General features: G+C 38.0%; 1 protein-coding gene across 3 annotated transcripts in view; it reads right to left on the bottom strand.

The window, feature by feature from the left end:
* The window catches only part of amacr (alpha-methylacyl-CoA racemase), a 77,859-nt gene extending 65,186 nt beyond the window's left edge, over window positions 1-12,673 (bottom strand). For 2 of the 3 annotated variants that reach the window (XM_061876591.1, XM_061876587.1), the window contains exon 1: window positions 12,533-12,672. In XM_061876591.1, the coding sequence (XP_061732575.1) occupies window positions 12,533-12,538 (6 nt within the window). In that variant the 5' untranslated portion in view covers window positions 12,539-12,672. Of the gene's footprint in view, window positions 1-12,532 lie in introns of all 3 variants that reach the window. The other variant, XM_061876590.1, reaches the window with a different exon arrangement.
* Window positions 12,674-18,512: the final 5,839 nt, after the last annotated feature.

The raw sequence follows: 18,512 nt of genomic DNA on the forward strand, positions 1-18,512 counted from the left end.
TATTATTGTCAACATCAGACAGAAAAGGCCAGAGCCCTTTTTAATAACCATCGAGACCTCTGAGAAAATCAAAGTGGACATAACTAAATAACTACACTTTGGGGTGGATGGAAGGGAAGGACACGTCTCTGCTGCCCTCTGTTGGTTTGTCCCTTGGAACTATATTTAATGTGATAGGTTGTGGGAATGCTGTGTTTGAATGTACCCCACCAATGATATTGTGACAAACATGCGTCTACAAATGCTGAAGGAAAAGATCAAGGACCAGACGCCATGTCGTGTCTTTGTGTGCTATCACCTTATAATACAACGTTCCTGACTTTGTGGCTTATTTTGAGTCATTTTGTTTATTTCTCCTTTTAAAAAGTGGCAGTTATCATAATGACATACTAGTTTAGTCTTTATTTGAAAGGCCTACTGAAACCCACTACTACCCACCACGCAGTCTGATAGTTTATATATCAATGATGAAATATAAACATGTCAACACATGCCAATACGGCCTTTTTAGTTTACTAAATTACAATTTTAAATTTCCCGGGAGTTTTCGTCCTGGAAACGTCATGTAATGATGACGTGTACGCAAGACGTCACAGGTTTTTAGGAAGTATGAGCGCTGCACACACACACACAGCTAAAAGTCGTCTGCTTTAACGGCATAATTACACAGTATTTTGGATATCTGTGTTCCTGAATCTTTTGCAATTTGTTCAATTAATAATGGAGAAATCAAAGTAGAAAGATGGAGTTGGGAAGCTTTAGCCTTTAGCCACACAAACACATGGTGATTCCTTGTTTAAAATTCCCGGAGGTGAAACTTTACTATGGCTCAGAGCGGTCAAGCGAACATGGATCCCGACCACTTGTCAACCAGCAGTTTTTGGTGAGAAAATTGTGGTATAAAGTCGCCACTTACCGGAGATCAACTGAGCTTGTGCCGTCCGTACAGCTGCTGTCGACTTCCATCAGACACTAGCCTCAAGACGCCCGTGGACACACCCTTCCGACTATCAGGTACTATTAAACTCACTAAAACACTAGCAACACAATAGTAAGATAAAGGATTTCCCAGTAAATGTGTCTAAAAAAACCTTTTACTTTTTTTTTTCTTTTCTTTTTTTTTATAGTCCGTCGCTATCAATATCCTTAAACACGAATCTTTCATCCTCGCTCAAATTAATGGGGAAATTGTCATTTTCTCGGTCCGAATAGCTCTTTTTGTTGGAGGCTCCCATTAAAAACTATGTGAGGATGTGAGGAGCCCTCACTCTTGTGACGTCATCGGCTGCTAAAGGCAGGGCTTTTCTATTAGTGACCAAAAGTTGCAAACTTTATCGTGGGTGTTCTCTACTAAATCCTTTCAGCAAAAATATGGCAATATCGCGAAATGATCAAGTATGACACATAGAATGGACCTCCTATCCCCGTTTAAATAAGAAAATGTCATTTCAGTAGGCCTTTAAATAGTCTGGATTGCGAAAACAAAGCACGTGTGGAGAATAGTGCTCAAGAAAGACATGAAACTACAGCAGACAAATACCAACAAAACAGGAATAAAAAACACCAAAATTGGAGTGCAAGATAAGATTTTTTTGCAAAAAGTTAATTTAAAAAAATTAAAATACATTTTACCATTAGAATTGGGTAAGAATGTTAGAAGAAAAAAAGGAAAAAAAGTGAAAACATTTTTAAAAAGAAAAAACAGTTTTAATATGACAAAAAAAAGTATATTAGACGTTTCAAATCAAAATTATCACAAATCCATCCATCCATCCATTTTTTTCCGCTTCTCCAAGGTCGGGTCACGGGGGCAGCAGCCTAAGCAGGGAAGCCCAGACTTCCCTCTCCCCAGCCACTTCGTCTAGCTCCTCTCGGGGGATCCTGAGGCGTTCACAAATCTGTGATTGATAATCGCAATTATTATTACAGCTAATACGACACAGCTCATTTCCTGTAGAAGGAAGCTGCGAGCTAGCGCTGCTGAGCGATGTGTTTGTAGCAACTGCTACTGTTACTTGCTAGCTGACAACTAATCGCCAACTAGCTTGAATGCATAAATAAATGCAAGACACATTAACACCTTTCCCCATTACAAACGACATAGTTAGTTGGATAAACTCACGGACTGGTAATAGTGCTCATTTTTGCGAGAAAAATCCTAGTGTGCTGATTGCTAGTTAGCAGCTTGTGCTGCTGATCGCTAGTTAGCTTAAATCCTAACCTGAATGCTAGACACATCCACGCCTTTCACTATTACAAACAGCAGTCAAGGCCTGATGATACTGCTCATGTCATGTCGAAGAGAGCTCATGTGCTGATCGCTGGTTCCAAGGTGGCGCTGCTGATCGTTAGTTACCAGCTGGCTCCGCTGATCGCTAGCTCCCAACTATATCCGCTGATTGCTAACTAAAATTTGGCGCCTTTGGTCGTTAGTTAACAGCGAGCACCACTAATTGCTAGCTAGCAGCTAATGCTACTAATTGCCTGATTGTAGCTGGTGCTGCTAATCACTAGCTGGCAGCAAGTGCACTAATCGCGAGCTTGATTAAGAACCTCAATTCGATAAAGTCACTGACTGGTGATACTGCACATATCATCGAGAATAAAGTTAGTGCGACGATCGCTGGCTACCAGCTGGTGATGCTAATGGCTCGGTAGCAGCGAGTGCTGCTAATAACTCGCTAATAGCTACCGGTGCTAAAAGCTAATTGGCAACTGGCGGGTTAGCTGCTAGCAGCTTAAATGCTAACATAAATACAAGACACAATAATACATATCCCTGATACTTAAGTCTATAGAAATAAGGTAAACACATTACTGTTGGAGCAACTAAGCTATTCAATTGTGCACATTTACCTTATAGGCCGTGTTCTCCTGTAGATATGAAGCTATATATTGTGTGTCTGTTCATTTATTTGTTGCTTTTTTTATTGTGTGTAGAAGTCATTTTTGAGCACATTCAACAATACTCTGCGTGATAGTAATTATGAACATTTATCGTTATATCTATAGCCCTACAATTATATTTTAAAAGTTGTATTGTTTTTTTAAAGAAAAAAAATCTTAATTATCATATTATCTAGCTTTAAAAATAATTTTATAGACAAATATATATATATATATGTATATATATATATATATATATATATATATATATATATATATATATACATAAGGTCAAATATTATTTTGATTTAATTGTATATATATATACACACACACACACACACACACACACATATATATATATATATATATATATATATATATATATATATATATATATATATATACATATATATAGTCAAAGCGTGGTTTTGTTTTTCTGACAATTGCAAGAAAAAGTCTTGATTACTAATATTACAAAAATAGTCACAGTATGATTAGAATAAAGTCCTATTTTTCAGAGAAAAAGTTGGAATATGATATTGCTGGGTATTGTGGCCAAACAGCTAAATTTTTGTTTCATCTGACCAGAGAACCTTACTCCAGAAGGTCTTATCTTTGTACATGGCATGTCAGATGAAACAAAAATTGGCCACAATACCCAGCAAAATGTTTGGAGGACAAAAGAGTAGGCCTTTAATGCCAGGAACACCACACCTACCGCCAAGCATGATGGTGGCAATATTATGCTCTGGGGCTATTTTGTTGCCAATGGAACTGGTGCTTTACAGAGAGTACATGAGACAATGAAAATTCTTCAGGACAACCTAAAATCTTCAGCCCGGAGGTTAGGTCTTGGACGCAGTTGGGTGTTCCAACAGGACAATGACCCCAAACACACGTCAAGAGTGGTAAAGGAATGGCTAAATCAGGCTAGAATTAAGGTTTTAGAATGGCTTTCCCAAAGTCCTGACATAAACCTGTGGACAATGCTGAAAAAACAAGTCCATGTCCGAAAACTAACAAATTTAGCTGAACTGCACCAATTTTGTCAAGAGGTGTGGTCAAAAATTCAAGCAGAAGCTTGTGGATGGCTACCAAAAGTGCCTTATTGCAGTGAAACTTGCCAAAGGACACGTAACCAAATAATACCACAGCTGTATGTATACTTTTGACCCAGCAGATTTGCTCACATTTTCAGTAGAGCCATAAAAAATTCATAAAAGAACCAAATTTCATGAATGCTTTTTGTGACCAACCAGTATGTGCTCCAATCACTCTATCACAAAAAAATAAGAGTTGTAGCAATGATTGGAAACGCAAGACAGCCATGACGTAATGTTCTTTACAAGTGTATGTAAACTTTTGACCACGACTGTATATTTATATATTTATAACTGAACGTAAGCACACATAATCGCTACAAATGAAGTTGTTAAAGGATGTTCTTGTTTGTTCTTTGTTAGCTGCTATTTTTTGCCTCTCTTATCAGCAGTAACATTATGCATTAAGCAGACACCAACTTGGGAGGGACTTCGTTATTGTTTGGGAGCAGACGCGGAACAATCATGAAGCCACCGTGTTTAATTGGAAATGCAGACGGCCGTTTAACAATGGGGCAGCAGCTGTTTGGGGCGTCGCTATGTTTTGCAGACAAAAGGTCAGCAAAAGAAAGGGAGAGAAAGTAACATTGACTGGAAATGATGCAATAAAGCAATAAATATCCCCCCTTATTAAGGCGACTTGTCCAGGGTGTACCCCGCCTTCCGCCCGATTGTAGCTGAGATAGGCGCCAGCGCCCCCTGCGACCCCGAAAGGGAATAAGCGGTAGAAAATGGATGGGATGGATGGATTAAATCAAAATGTGTTGCACAACAACAAGATTATTCACAAACAAAACAGTGTAAAAGAGCGAGGCGCTGGTGTTTGGCGCTTTCTGCTTTGGAGTGGGTGCGGAATGTTGTGGTGCAGGCCTGTGCACCAATGCTTCCTATCCTACATCCTCAAACTGTGTGGAAAAAATACTGGGAAGTGAGATAAACACAAAGAGTGTAGCCAAGGACATGATACATCCTGTGCTGCAATGCGGATCTCAGACAAAGGACACATGTGGGAAACACCCCCCAAGACTGGGACAACACAGATTGTTGCCTTTCTGTCCAAAACGATGATGTTCTTGGGCAATCGCTTTGTCAATAACCAACAGAGACCATTTTCCCAGTGAAATACAGAAGGTCACCAAACGATTGATGCAAGCCTCATTTCACCTTTTTGGGTAGAGTTTCCATGCACTGTTATGCATTGATACAAATTGAAGTTTTTTCAACTAAATATTCCTAAAAAGAGAGATTTAAAAAACATCATAAAGGATGTTTTGACTGGCAGCCTGGTCTGTTACGAAACTGCCGTGTTCCGCTGTTAATCAACAGTCAAAACACAAGAGGGAAGCTCACCAGGAGATTAAAAAAAAAAAGACAACAATGAGAGTGAAACAATTGTTTCCCACGTTTCGGGGATCAATTTCAAAGAAGCAGACTTACAATAAAACAACACAATTATGAAAGGATAGGACAGGACGGGATAGGATAGGTGAGACCTTTTCCATCTCACAATGGGGAAATTGTTGCGATCCGTTACTCGGATCTTCACATATTATTGTTTATTGTTCCATTTTTGTCTCATTCTCCGTCTGACCCTCTTACTTCCTGTTTAGTCCGTCACCATGGTTCCACATTGATTTCAGCTGCTACAGTTAATCACCTTCACTATAAAAGCCTTCCTCTTTTGTTTGTTCAGTCTGGGTTCGTAATTTGCTCTCAAACGGTACGTCTGCTTTGATCATTTGCTTTCACGCAATTCTTACTATTCTCGCAAGCTCTCACGCTAAGCACCTCGTTCTTAGCTCTCATGCTAAATGTTTTATTTTTCCCTTTTGTGTGCCTATTTGCCAGTTTAATTTCCTATTTTGTATATCCTAGCTCTCATGCTAGCATCTTTGGTTTGCCTTTTGTTACCTCCAGTGTTTTTGTTCTCTAGTTCCTTTTGTTTGTTAAATAAATCTGTTAAAACTTACCTTGCTGTGTTCACGTTTTGACGCATCCACGAAGGAATCAACTTTGGCAGCCACCATGCCACACAGGCGTAATAGAAATTATGTGGTTGCAGCGCGGATACAAAAATTCCACGTTAAAAGAGGTCACATATACTATTATATTGTACATGTTATATATTTCATATATGATATAGACATAATATATTATTATATGTCTGTATATTCAATCAGTGACGTGCTGTCAGGGGAGGCAAGTGAGGCAGTGCCTCACCTGCCACCAGGTGGCTTAACCATGAGATGTTCCAAAACGAAGTAATAAAATAAAATAAGTTTTAATATTTCTCTTTCGGTTTATGCTTTCTATGTGATTTTGGTGTGGTTCCTGTATATTTTGATCATTTTCATGGTCAAAATCGCGGAAATTCCATGTTTCCTGATCAAAACAATGCAGCAGATGAGAAGTGAGGCAGACACAGGCGGTGCCTCCACGGCTACACAGTGTGTATTGGGCGTGTGTGTGCAAGGGGGCGCATGCTTGTTGCCATGTGGGAAAAGCAGGTCTTGAGGCAGCAAGTACCTCTGCCTCAAGGTAGGGGGCGATATATTGTCAACTTGCAGTTCAATGCCTCAGCAGTACTCTGACTCGCCACACTGGGAGAAGTCGGGGCGCTCAAGCTAGCAAACACAGGTCTCTCCAGCGGAAGCCAGCATTTTTTCTTTTCTTTTTTTTTTTTAACTGTATTTATAACAAACATGGCATTTTTATTAGAGTAAGCCAGCGTTTGTGGGTGTTTTTTGTCTGACGCAAAAATATTGTTTAATTTCTTGGAATGAAATTTAATTAAATGAATGTTTCTGCCAATATGGAGGATTACACACTGTATCCAAGATGAAATACTTCTCTAAACTGAACTTTAAGACAACATGAATGCGATCATACAAAGTACGTTTTCATGGAGGATAGCTATTGCTGCTTCAGATACAAATACAGAAAGGTAATATACACTCACAATACTTGATTTATTTTGTTAAAAGCAAATGGGACCAAAAAGTATTTAGTAACAACTTTATCAAAAACTTTTTGGACCCATTTATCATATCATAATATGATTATAGTAACGTTTTTTTGAAAGCAAATAACTCCCTTTTTTTCCCTGTTACTCTAATGTGCAACCTAAATCAACAATGACTAGAGCTGCACATATGACTTTAAGTTAAATTAAAAAAAAAAAAGAAAAATAAAAGTATGTATGCTTACCTGGTGTTTAGTTTAGTAATATACTGTACATATAGTATGTAAATATTATGTACATATGTTATATTTTACATTGCTATATTAAGTTTATTTATAGCTGCATTGTCCTTTCCATCCTTACACTTTCCATCATTGTAACTGAGCTACTGTGTGGAACAATTTCCCTTGTGGATCATTAAAGTTCGTCTAAGTCTAAGTCGAAGTAAAAACACATGGAAAAAAAAAACAGGGAAACATCGAAGCAAACAAAGGACATAAAAGACATTAAAGGTACTCAAAACTTATGCAACCAGCTGCCACTTCAACGGCGTCCTTTCTACGTACAGCTACAAAAGTCAAACACATTGCGCACATAAACTATATTGCCAAAAGTATTTGGCCGCCTATCCAAATGATCAAAATTAGGTGTCCTAATCACTTTAATTGAAAAAATAAAGTCAAAATACCACAGGAATGAAATCATCATTTCAAATGATTAAAGTCTTAATTTCACAAGAAAAATGCTTAATTACTGTAGGAGAAGTTGTATGAAAAAATGTTTTTAAGTGTTTTAGTTAGAAATGGTCAAACATACTGTTGTCACACCGCGGTGAGGGATGTCTTTACTTGGTTTCTTTTGTCATGTGAATTTCATGTTTTATTTTGAAAAGTAACTCCTCTTGTTTCAAATCACTTGCCCTTCCTCTTGTGTCATCAGTCTGATGTCATCCCTGACTCCTGATTGTTTCCACCTGCTTCCCATTACCCTCATGTGTCATATAAGCTCACACCTCCTCTTGTCCTGTGCCACACTGTCTCGAGTTTTAGGGGCCTGTTTCGCTTCCATGTCCATGTCCATGCCTTGCCTCGTCCCACGCTTATTTTCCTGTTTCCTGAAATCCCATGCTCCTATTTTGAGTTTGACTTTTCTCCTCCTCAGAAGAGTGAATTTTGTTACTTAGTTTTTTCCAACCGAAGCGGTGAGTTATTATTTTTTCCAACAATTCTTTCCTCAAATTTTTTGAGTGATTTTTTTTATTAACCTTTATTAGATAATGTGTACAAATTTTCACAGTCATTGTTTTCTTCCTCCTGTTGGAGCATTTTATGTTAATAAGATTTATAGCAGATGCGGCGCAAATTATAGTTCATCTTTGTTTTTGTATTTTCCTCCTTGTAGGAGTGATTCTCGGTTATTCCTTTTTTTTGGAACGTTTTTCGCCGACAGTTTTTGTTATTTGTAGATATTGATTTACTCTGACTCTGGAGGTGAAAGAACCGTCCAAATAAAAGCCCTACTAAGTATCCCTTCTCTGCATCTGAGTTCATTCCTTTGTCCAAGCCTGACAACTGTTAACACATTTTTTTTGTTTCTTTGTTTGACCTTTTTCAAGGAAACTTGCATTTTTATTTATTTTTTTGCCCATGAAACGAGAGGAAGTACTCTACTCAATTTTACCCATAAAGAATACTTGGCAAACCTCCCGATTTTTCCGGGGGACTCCTGAATTTCAGTGCCCCTCCCGAAAATCTCCCAGGGCTACCATTCTCCAGAATTTCTCCCGATTTCCACCTAGATAACAGTATTGGGGGCGTGCCTTAAAGGCACTGCCTTTAGCGTCCTCTACAATCTGTCGTCACGTCCACTTTACCTCCATACAAACAGCTTGCCGGTCCACCCACATATTATTTGCAGCCGGGTATGAATGCAATTCATACCTGGTCAACAGCCATACAGGTCACACTGAGGGTGGCCGTATAAACAACTTTACCACTGTTACAAATAGGCGCCACACTGTGAAACCACACCAAACAAGAATGACAAACACATTTCTGGAGAACATCCGCACCGTAACACAACATAAACACAACAGAACAAATACCCAGAACCCCTTGCAGCACTAACTCTTCCGGGACACTACAATATACACCCCCCGCTGTCGCCCTTCTCCCACCTCAACCCCGCCCACCTCAACCTCCTTATGCTCTCTCAGGGAGAGCATGTCCCAAATTCCAAGCTGCTGTTTTGAGGTGTGTAAAAAACAATAATGCACTTTGGGGATTCAATAATAAATATGGCAGTGCCATGTTGGCCTTTTTTCCATAACTTGAGTTGATTTATTTTGAAAAACCTTGTTACATTGTTTAATGCAGGGGTAGGGAACCTATGGCTCTAGAGCCAGATGTGGCTCTTTTGATGACTACATCTGGCTCTCAGATAAATCATAGCTGATATTGCTTAACAATAAATAATAAATAAATAACAGTAAATAATGAATAATTCCGCCGGCAATCACAGTGTCAAAAATAACGTTCAAAATATAAAAAATTCTCATGCATTTTAATCCATCCATCCAGTTTTTACCGCACCTGTTCAAGAAGTCGCATTAATGTTAAGAAGTATTTTATTTTTTGTTGGTTAGCTTCAGAATAACCATGTTATTAAAATGAATAAGAGACTTATTATAAATGTTGGTCTTACTTAAAAATGCACGCATTTAGTTGTATTCAGTCTTATAAAAAAATATTATATGGCTCCCATGGAAATACTTTTTAAAATATTTGGCTTGTATGGCTCTCTCAGTCAAAAAGGTTACCAACCCCTGGTTTAATGCATCCAGTGGGGCATCAAAACAAAATTAGGCATAATAATGTGTTAATTCCACCACTGAATATATCGGTATCAGTTGATATTGGAATCGGTAATTAAGAGTTGGACAATATAGGAATATCAGATTTCGGTTAAAAAGAAACATCATCGGACATCATAATTTTTTAATATTCAATATATTTTTTACAATAATTTTAGTTTAGACAGTACTACGTCCTGGTTTATTGATTTTTAAATGTGAAAAAAAATTGCCCGTTTTGTAGTAACCAATTGAGGTGATTCAATGCCCAGTGATGCACAAATGTGTTTCTGTATATAGTATTTTTCAAGCTATGGACATGTGGAGACATCAATTATTGTATTTTGAGTGGTATTTATTGAAGTCGGACTAAGTACAGACATCACTGAAGGCCTAGGTGGGAAACGCACAGCCCGCCACTGCAAGCTACAAAGTATAAATAAATAAAAATATATACATGTGCTTTTAAAGAAAACAAAAACAAAACAATGTTAAAGGGTACTGTAGATGTTGTTAACATAAATTTTGCTGACTAGGAGCTGTCACGTATATTTTAGTCATTTAGGAAGGATTAATCCAAATATCACATGACTGTCACGTGACATCAGGTTTAAGGCTGCCCTTGCAGTTAAAAGCAGAGTTGTACTTTCCCGAATGAAAGAGTCGTGTCAGTGCCACAAATATGGCATCATTGTTCTAATCCCCTTGTAGCCTTCGCCAGCTCACTGTCCCATGACACGTCATGAGGTTACTCCCGTAGGTCAAAGAAAAGAAAAGGTAATCCTTAGGTAAGCTGCATTTTGTGCGAATAAAATCTTGCTTTCATTTGCAAAAAAACTTTTTTCTTGAAACGTTTTTCTTCATTGAATAGAATTTGACACAACCCTTTCCTCAGAATAAAAAATATTATTGTACCATTACAACTTTTTTCTTCAAACAATAGGAATATATATATATATATATATATATATATATATATATATATATATATATATATATATATATATATATATATATATATATATATATATATATATATATATAGTCCAAACAATATTACAGTACTGGATTTTCATAACGATTCATGTTACGAATTAAAACTAAGTTTTTTCTTGAAACCAGTTTTTTAACGATTCAATTCTCAGAACTTTTTTGACATTCCGAAAATAACAATGTTTACAAAATGTTGCTACAACTTGTCCTTGTTTTGATTTTTTTTTCCTATTTTGACTAGATTCTCGCATTATAATTCCTTTTTTTTTTTTTTACTGGTAACAACTTTTTCAGAACCCCTTCAACTTTTCTTGTGAAAAAATTACTTTATTTTTGCACAATAATAACTTTATAACAATGCAACTTGATTCTTGTAGTAGTTCAACTTTTTTTTTTTAACACTACCACTCAGTTCCTGAGCTACTACTTTTTGTTCTTAACAATATTTGAGTGTGTTATTTTGCACTTTATTCTTGTACAATTATGACTTTTTACCAATTCAACTTAATTAATGTAATAATAATAATACTTTTTTCTCTTAACAATGTCTTTTTTTCATTAGAAAATACAACTTTTGAAAAAATAATAATTCTTAAGAGAATATTCATTACAGCTTTTTCCTTGATTATTTTTTCCTTACAAGAATAAGACTATGTTCGTAATTAGGAATGTCCTGATCCGATCCTGATCGCTGACATCGGTTCAATATCAGCAAAACAAACAAACAAATAACGGATGATGATAGCTTGCATCTAAAATCTCTGATATAAAATCTCGGATACGAGCAGTCCTACAGTGGGTTTAGCTGGACAGTCAATGAACACCCAAATGTCTCAAGGCTACTAGGAGCTAGCAGCTACACAAGCTAGACACACACCAGTTTGCATTCTAAAAATGACATTTTTCAATATAAACACGTATCAAATAATAATAGTTTCATATTACTTATGTTTTAAAAACATACGTTTTTGTCACGGCGCGGGCTCGAATCCGCTTTACCCCGGCAACTGGGTCTGCCAGTACCCCCGCCTGGCAGCGCACTGAGACACGCCCCTGCTCGTACCGACCGCATCGCGTCCACATACCGGCAAAGCTGTGAGCGATCAGCAATCAACACACCTGGGACTAATGAGGGCGAGCCGTATTTAGACCAGTGGACGCAAGGATCTTTGCCCATGCCTCTGTGGCGAGGGCATGGACGCTTTTTGCGCCAACATAAGCGACTCCCAGGACGGGGACGTGGATCTCGTTGGCTGTTGTGGGTCTGGCACCACTCGTGTCCGCCTTACCGACAGCCAAGAAGGTGGCCGTTCTTCAGTCGCCCGCCTCGCTGGCCGCAGCAGCAGTCTACTCGCCACCCCCACCAGACTCGTCCCAGATGGTTGCGGGGACACTTGGGCAGTCGACCCACCACCGATTTCCCCCTCCACCCTCCCTTGTCTCTTAATCCCTTTGTTCTGCTTTCAATCCTAGGACATCCGGAATCTGTCCATAAGGAGGGGGGTACTGTCACGGCGTGGGCTCGAACCCGCTTTTCCCCGGCAGCTGGGTCTGCCAGCACCTCCGCTGGCAGCGCGCGGAGACACGCCCCTGTTCGCGCTGACTGCAGCCTTGCCGGCATGTGGGCAATCAGCAATCAACCCACCTAGGACTGACGAGGGCGAGCTATATAAAGACCAGTGGACCCAAGGATCCTCATCGAAATTTAGTCTTCTGTACCGTAAGCCGATAACCTACCTTCATGCTCTCCCTCTCTTTCTCTCTCTCTACGCGTTTTCCCCTCCGTGTTTCATTGTTCTTCCTTGTCGTCCTCCCCAGCAATCTGCCTTCGTCCCTGCGTGATCGAGCTGTGCGCCACGACTTCCCTTTTGGACTTTGGACTGCCACCCTCGATCCTCGAACCCTCGCATGGACACAGACTCTGACCCCTCTCTCGCCCTGGATCATCTGCCTGCCCCATGGACTACCTTCCTGCCTTCTTCCTGCTCTCTCCCAACACATCACGGTAATACACAACAATTAATGACACACATAGTCAAACACCCCTGCTGGATTAGTCACACTCCTTTCTCCTATTTATTTTATATTATTATTGTTTGATTATTATATTTATGTTGTTTACATATTTGTAATAAAGCATAGAGCTATACAGCCACCTTGTGTCTGTGCCTTCATTTCCCTCTAACCATAAAATGTTTTCTTGACCATTTTTTTTTACTTTTTTGTCAGAAAAATGCTTAACTTTTTTTTCTTTAAACATTCCGACAATAACAATGTTTACAAAAAAAATAGGACTTTGCTACAACTTGTCCTTTATTGTTAAGACTTTTTTCCTATTTCAACTAGATTTTCACATTATAATTACTTTTTTTTACTAGTAACAACTTTTTCAGAATCACTATGACTTTTTTTGTCACATAATTACTTTATTTTGCACAATAACAACTTCATAACAATGCAACTTGATTCTTGTAAATAGTTCAGCTTTTCTTTTGCAACTACCACTCGGTTCCTGAACTACTGCTTTTTGTTCTTAAAGGGGAACATTATCACCAGACCTATGTAAGCGTCAATATATACCTTGATGGTGCAGAAAAAAGACCATCTATTTTTTTAACCGATTTCCGAACTCTAAGTGAGTGAATTTTGGCGAATTAAACGCCTTTCTGTTCATCGCTCTTTTTGCGATGACGTCAGAACGTGACGTCTCCGAGGTAATACAGCCGCCATTTTCATTTTCACATTACAAACACCGGGTCTCAGCTCTGTTATTTTCGACTATTTTTTGGAACTTTGGAGACATCGTGCCTCGTTGGTGTGTTGTCGGAGGGTGTAACAACACTAACAGGGAGGGATTCAAGTTGCACCACTAGCCCGTAGATGCGAAAGTGTCTGCCACCAGACCCCCATTGAATGTGTCGAAGTGTCTGCACATTTTACCGGCGATGACAGACATGGCACAGAGATGTATGGATAACCTGCAGATGCATTTGCAACGATAAATTCAACGAAATCACAAAGGTGAGTTTTGTTGATGTTGACTTATGTGCTAATCAGACATATTTGGTTGCGGCGTGACTGCCAGCTAATCGATGCTAACATGCTATGCTAATTGATGCTAACATGCTATTTACCGGCGGTGCTAAAGCAGACATGGCACAGAGATGTATGGATAACCTGCAGATGCATTTGCAACTATAAAGTCAACTAAATCACAAAGGTGAGTTTTGTTGATGTTGACTGCCAGCTAATCGATGCTAACATGCTACGCTAATCGATGCTAACATGCTATTTACCGGCGGTGCTAAAGCAGACATGGCACAGAGATGTATGGATGACCTGCAGATGCATTTATAACTATATCACGTTTACTTCCACCCACATTTAATCCGAAAAAAAACACTTACCAATCGAAGGATTTAAGTTGCTCCAGTGTCACGAGATGCGAAAGTCCTGATCGTTTGGTCCGCACATTTTACAGGCGATGCTAACGCAGCTATTCTGCCATGCTATGGCTATGAATAGCGTCAATAGCTATTCGCTCAATAGCTTCAGTTTCTTCTTCAATACTTTCATACTCCAACCATCCGTTTCAATACATGCGTAATCTGTTAAATCGCTTAAATCGCTGAAATCCGTGTCTGAATCCAAGCTAATGTCGCTATATCTTGCTGTGGTATGCGCCGCTGTTTGTTTACATTGGCAGCACTGTATGACGTCACAGGGAAATGGATAGTCGCATCGCAAATAGCGAAAATCAAGCACTTTATAGCTTTTTTTAGGGATATTCGAGGACCGGTAAAATTTAGAAAAAAACTTCAAAAAATACAACAGGCCACTGGAAACTGATTTTTATTGTTTTTAACCCTTTTGAAATTGTGATAATGTTCCCCTTTAACAATATTTCAGTGTATTATTGTAACTGTTATCTTGCACATTATTCTCGCACAAATACGACTTTGTACCAACTCAACTTAATTTGCATAACAGTAATACTTTTTTTTCTGAACAATATTTTTTTTCCATTAGAAAATACTACTTTTGAAAAAAATAATTCTTAAGTGAATATCCATTACAACTTTTTCCTTGATTATTTTTCCTTGTAAGGATAAGACACTAGCAGTCCTGCTGTGTGTTTAACTGGACAGCTAATTAACAACCTAAATGTCTAAAGGCTACTAGGAGCTAGCAGCTACACAACAGCTAAGCACACAATAGCACCCAAGCTAGACACACAACTGTTGCATTCTAAAAATGACATTTGTCAATATAAACAAGTATCAAATAATAATAGTTGCCTATTACTTACAAAGCATATTAAAAAATATCCAGTAACAAATGTGTCCACATCATTCAACATACTGCATCCTGAGTTTAATTCAATTAGTTATTGTGACCACTAGGAGCCACTTCAAAAGAACAAATTAGACAAACATTATTGATCCACAAGGGAGTTACACACAGTATCTCAATTACAAAGGATGGAAAGGGTAAGGATGGAAAGGATAATGCAGGTATAAAGTAGACAAAAAATGTACCTTAGTAGCAATATAAAATATAACATATATGTAATGTTTACATATTATATATAAAGCATATTATATTTACTGATATATTATATTATGTTTTATGTTTATATAATATATACAATACATAAAAATCCCAATTACCATGTACAATATTACAGTAAATGTAACAGCTGCACCCCCCCCCAAAAAAAGGACGGCATAAAATAGAGTCTTTGTCTTATACGTCTTAGAAAGTTAGTTTTTTTAATACCTGCTATTGTTCTTTGAGTAATTTTACTTTATTAAGCCTTTTTAAACCTTCCACGCTACAAATTTATAAAAGTATGTATTATGATTCCTGGTGATGTAATACCGGGTTAATTTTGGTATCGGCCAATACACAAGAGTACGGAAGTGTAAACGTTATGTGAGGACACCCCAACTGTAAAATTCGATCCGATTTCCGATTCCTGGGTTACACTTTGATTCAGAATCGATTCTCGATTGAACATGATTCCCATTTCAAATTGATCCGCGAAATGTATATTTGGTATAGGCTTGAATGGTGTACCGATATTAGTATAGTACCGGGATACTAATGAATCATATTCGGTACTATACCGCCTCTGAAAAGTACTGGGACAACACTAATTTGGTATGGAATTTATAATTAAACTTTTTCAAAACAAGTTCGAGGTTATGAAATCTCCTTCTGGTTGCATGGAGATGGCCTATGAATGTATTTAAAAAAATAATGTAATCTTCCATCCATTTTCTACTGCTTATTCGCTTTTATTTAAAAAAAAAAATAAATAAATAAATAAATGATTTAAAATTGGGATAAATAAGAATCGCAATTCGGATGTGAATTGATTTTTCTGTGCACCCCCAGTATACTCCTCCGTCTGCAGCATGAACATTCCAGAGGTTGCATGTCTATGACCCACTCCTTCAAAGGAAAAGTAGCCCGAAAGATACAAGCTGCAATTTGACAAATTTAGTAGCTAACTCTGAAAAATGTTATATGTTGCCATTTTTACCACTCGGGCCTATTTGCCAGGCAGTGTGATGTAGCAATGATACCCAGGAGGGTAGAGGGGAGGCAAGCTTTGACTTTTTTTGCACATTACACAAGCCCAAGTTAGCCTTTTGAAGGGTCACTAGCATTGCGGCATTCGATATCCCCTGGAGGTTAAAGACTCTCACGAGCCCTGACTTTGACACTATAGTTAGCAACTACAGATGTTAGTTAACATCTAGCTCAAAACACAGCTGCGTCTATGTATAGCCTTTTTTTTAATGTTCTGTTTACTCTCCAAATAGTGCAGAATGGTGGAAGAGTGTTTCTCATCACACACTGTGTGAAAAACAAATGGAGATAACAGATTATTTCAACACAGCATTGTCAAGAAAAATTCTCTCATTACAAGTATATTGATGTGCTGTCAAAAAAGGCGTTTATTACCTACACCAGTAGGTTATGTAATTGTTGCCTTTGGTTCGTTTGTCCGTCAGTTATTTAATTAGCAATATAAAAGTTATGGGTGGATTTCTGATTCTGATTATGATTATGATTCATGAAAGTTTCAAGAAATGTTCCAAATAAAGTTAAAGTCCCACACTGCAAAAAGTCAGTGTTCAAAAACAAGAAAAAAAAAACGAGGGGTATTCTATTTGAACTAAGCAAAATTATCTGCCAACAGAACATGAAAATGTGGCTTGTCAAGACTTTCCAAAACAAGTAAAATTAGCTAACCTCAATGAACCCCAAAATACCTTAAAATAAGTATATTCTCACAAATAACAAGTGCACTTGTCTTGGTAGAAAAAAAAGATACCTTTTTGCTCAAAATGTTGAAAAATATTCTTAAATTAAGTAAATGCTAGTGCCATTATCTTGACATAATGATATGCGCTTGGCATTACATTTCTTAAAACCAGCAAACTTATACTAAAAACTAATTTATTTCTCTTAATGGAAAGGCAACAAGGCAAGCGCTTGTTACTCTCGGGGTCTACCAGCCACTCAGGCAAATCATATGGTCTAAAAATGCATTTTTCCATCAATACCATGACATCATCGCACCAAGTGCGTGCTCTTTCAGTCAATTAGTGCACATATTTACAGCCCGGACCCCGATCAAAATTTTTTTAATTGTAATTTTAAGGAATTTATCTGAATGTGCTTTAACTATTCCTGTTGAAAATTATTTGAAATGTCAAATGTTTAAATATTAACTGTCAGTTTACTGTACTGTGCCGACTGTACTACTACATGAGTATGTATTTTTTATTGTTTCATTGAAAATAAAACAGCAAAGTCCATTTGGCTGTCATCTCTTTTAATTATGAAACACAGTTGTGTCAAAATCATGATTTTTTTTTTTATACTTGAAATAAGAAATTATTATTTTGAAAAGGTATTGTTGGATTTGTGAGTGTTGATGACACATGTTTGCAACAGTTGATATTCTAGTTTCAAGCATGTTTTACTCAATATAGGTCATCAAATCTCAGCAACAAGCTGTAATATCTTACTGAGATCATTAAGGACCAAAACACTTAAAACAAGTAACATCAAATCTGCTTAGTGAGAAGAATTATCTTATTAGACAGAAAATATAAAAAACATATCACCCTTATTTGAGATATTTAATCTTACTTAGATGGGACGGCGTGGCGCAGTGGAAGAGTGGCCGTGCGTAACCTGAGGGTCCCTGGTTCAATCCCCACCTAGTACCAACCTCGTCACGTCCGTTGTGTCCTGAGCAAGACACTTCACCCTTGCTCCTGATGGGTGCTGGTTGGCGCCTTGCATGGCAGCTCCCTCCATCAGTGTGTGAATGTGTGTGTGAATGGGTAAATGTGGAAGTAGTGTCAAAGCGCTTTGAGTACCTTGAAGGTAGAAAAGCGCTATACAAGTACAACCCATTTATTTATTTAGATTTCAGTTTTTGCAGTACAACGATAGTAACACACACACACTCGGTGTGGTGAAATTATCCTCTGCATTTGACCCATTCTCATGTTCACGCCCTGGGAGGTGAGGGGAGCAGTGAGCAGCAGCAGTGGCCGGGCCCAGGAATCATTTTGGTGATTTAACCCCCAATTCCAACCCTTGATGCTGAATGCCAAGCAGGGAGGCAATTGGTCCCATTTGTATAGTCTCTGGTATGACTCGGCGGGGGGTTGAACTCACAACCCTCCAG

Source organism: Nerophis ophidion, linkage group LG17 (assembly GCF_033978795.1).
Source record: "Nerophis ophidion isolate RoL-2023_Sa linkage group LG17, RoL_Noph_v1.0, whole genome shotgun sequence".
In the NCBI taxonomy this organism is placed as follows: domain Eukaryota; kingdom Metazoa; phylum Chordata; class Actinopteri; order Syngnathiformes; family Syngnathidae; genus Nerophis; species Nerophis ophidion.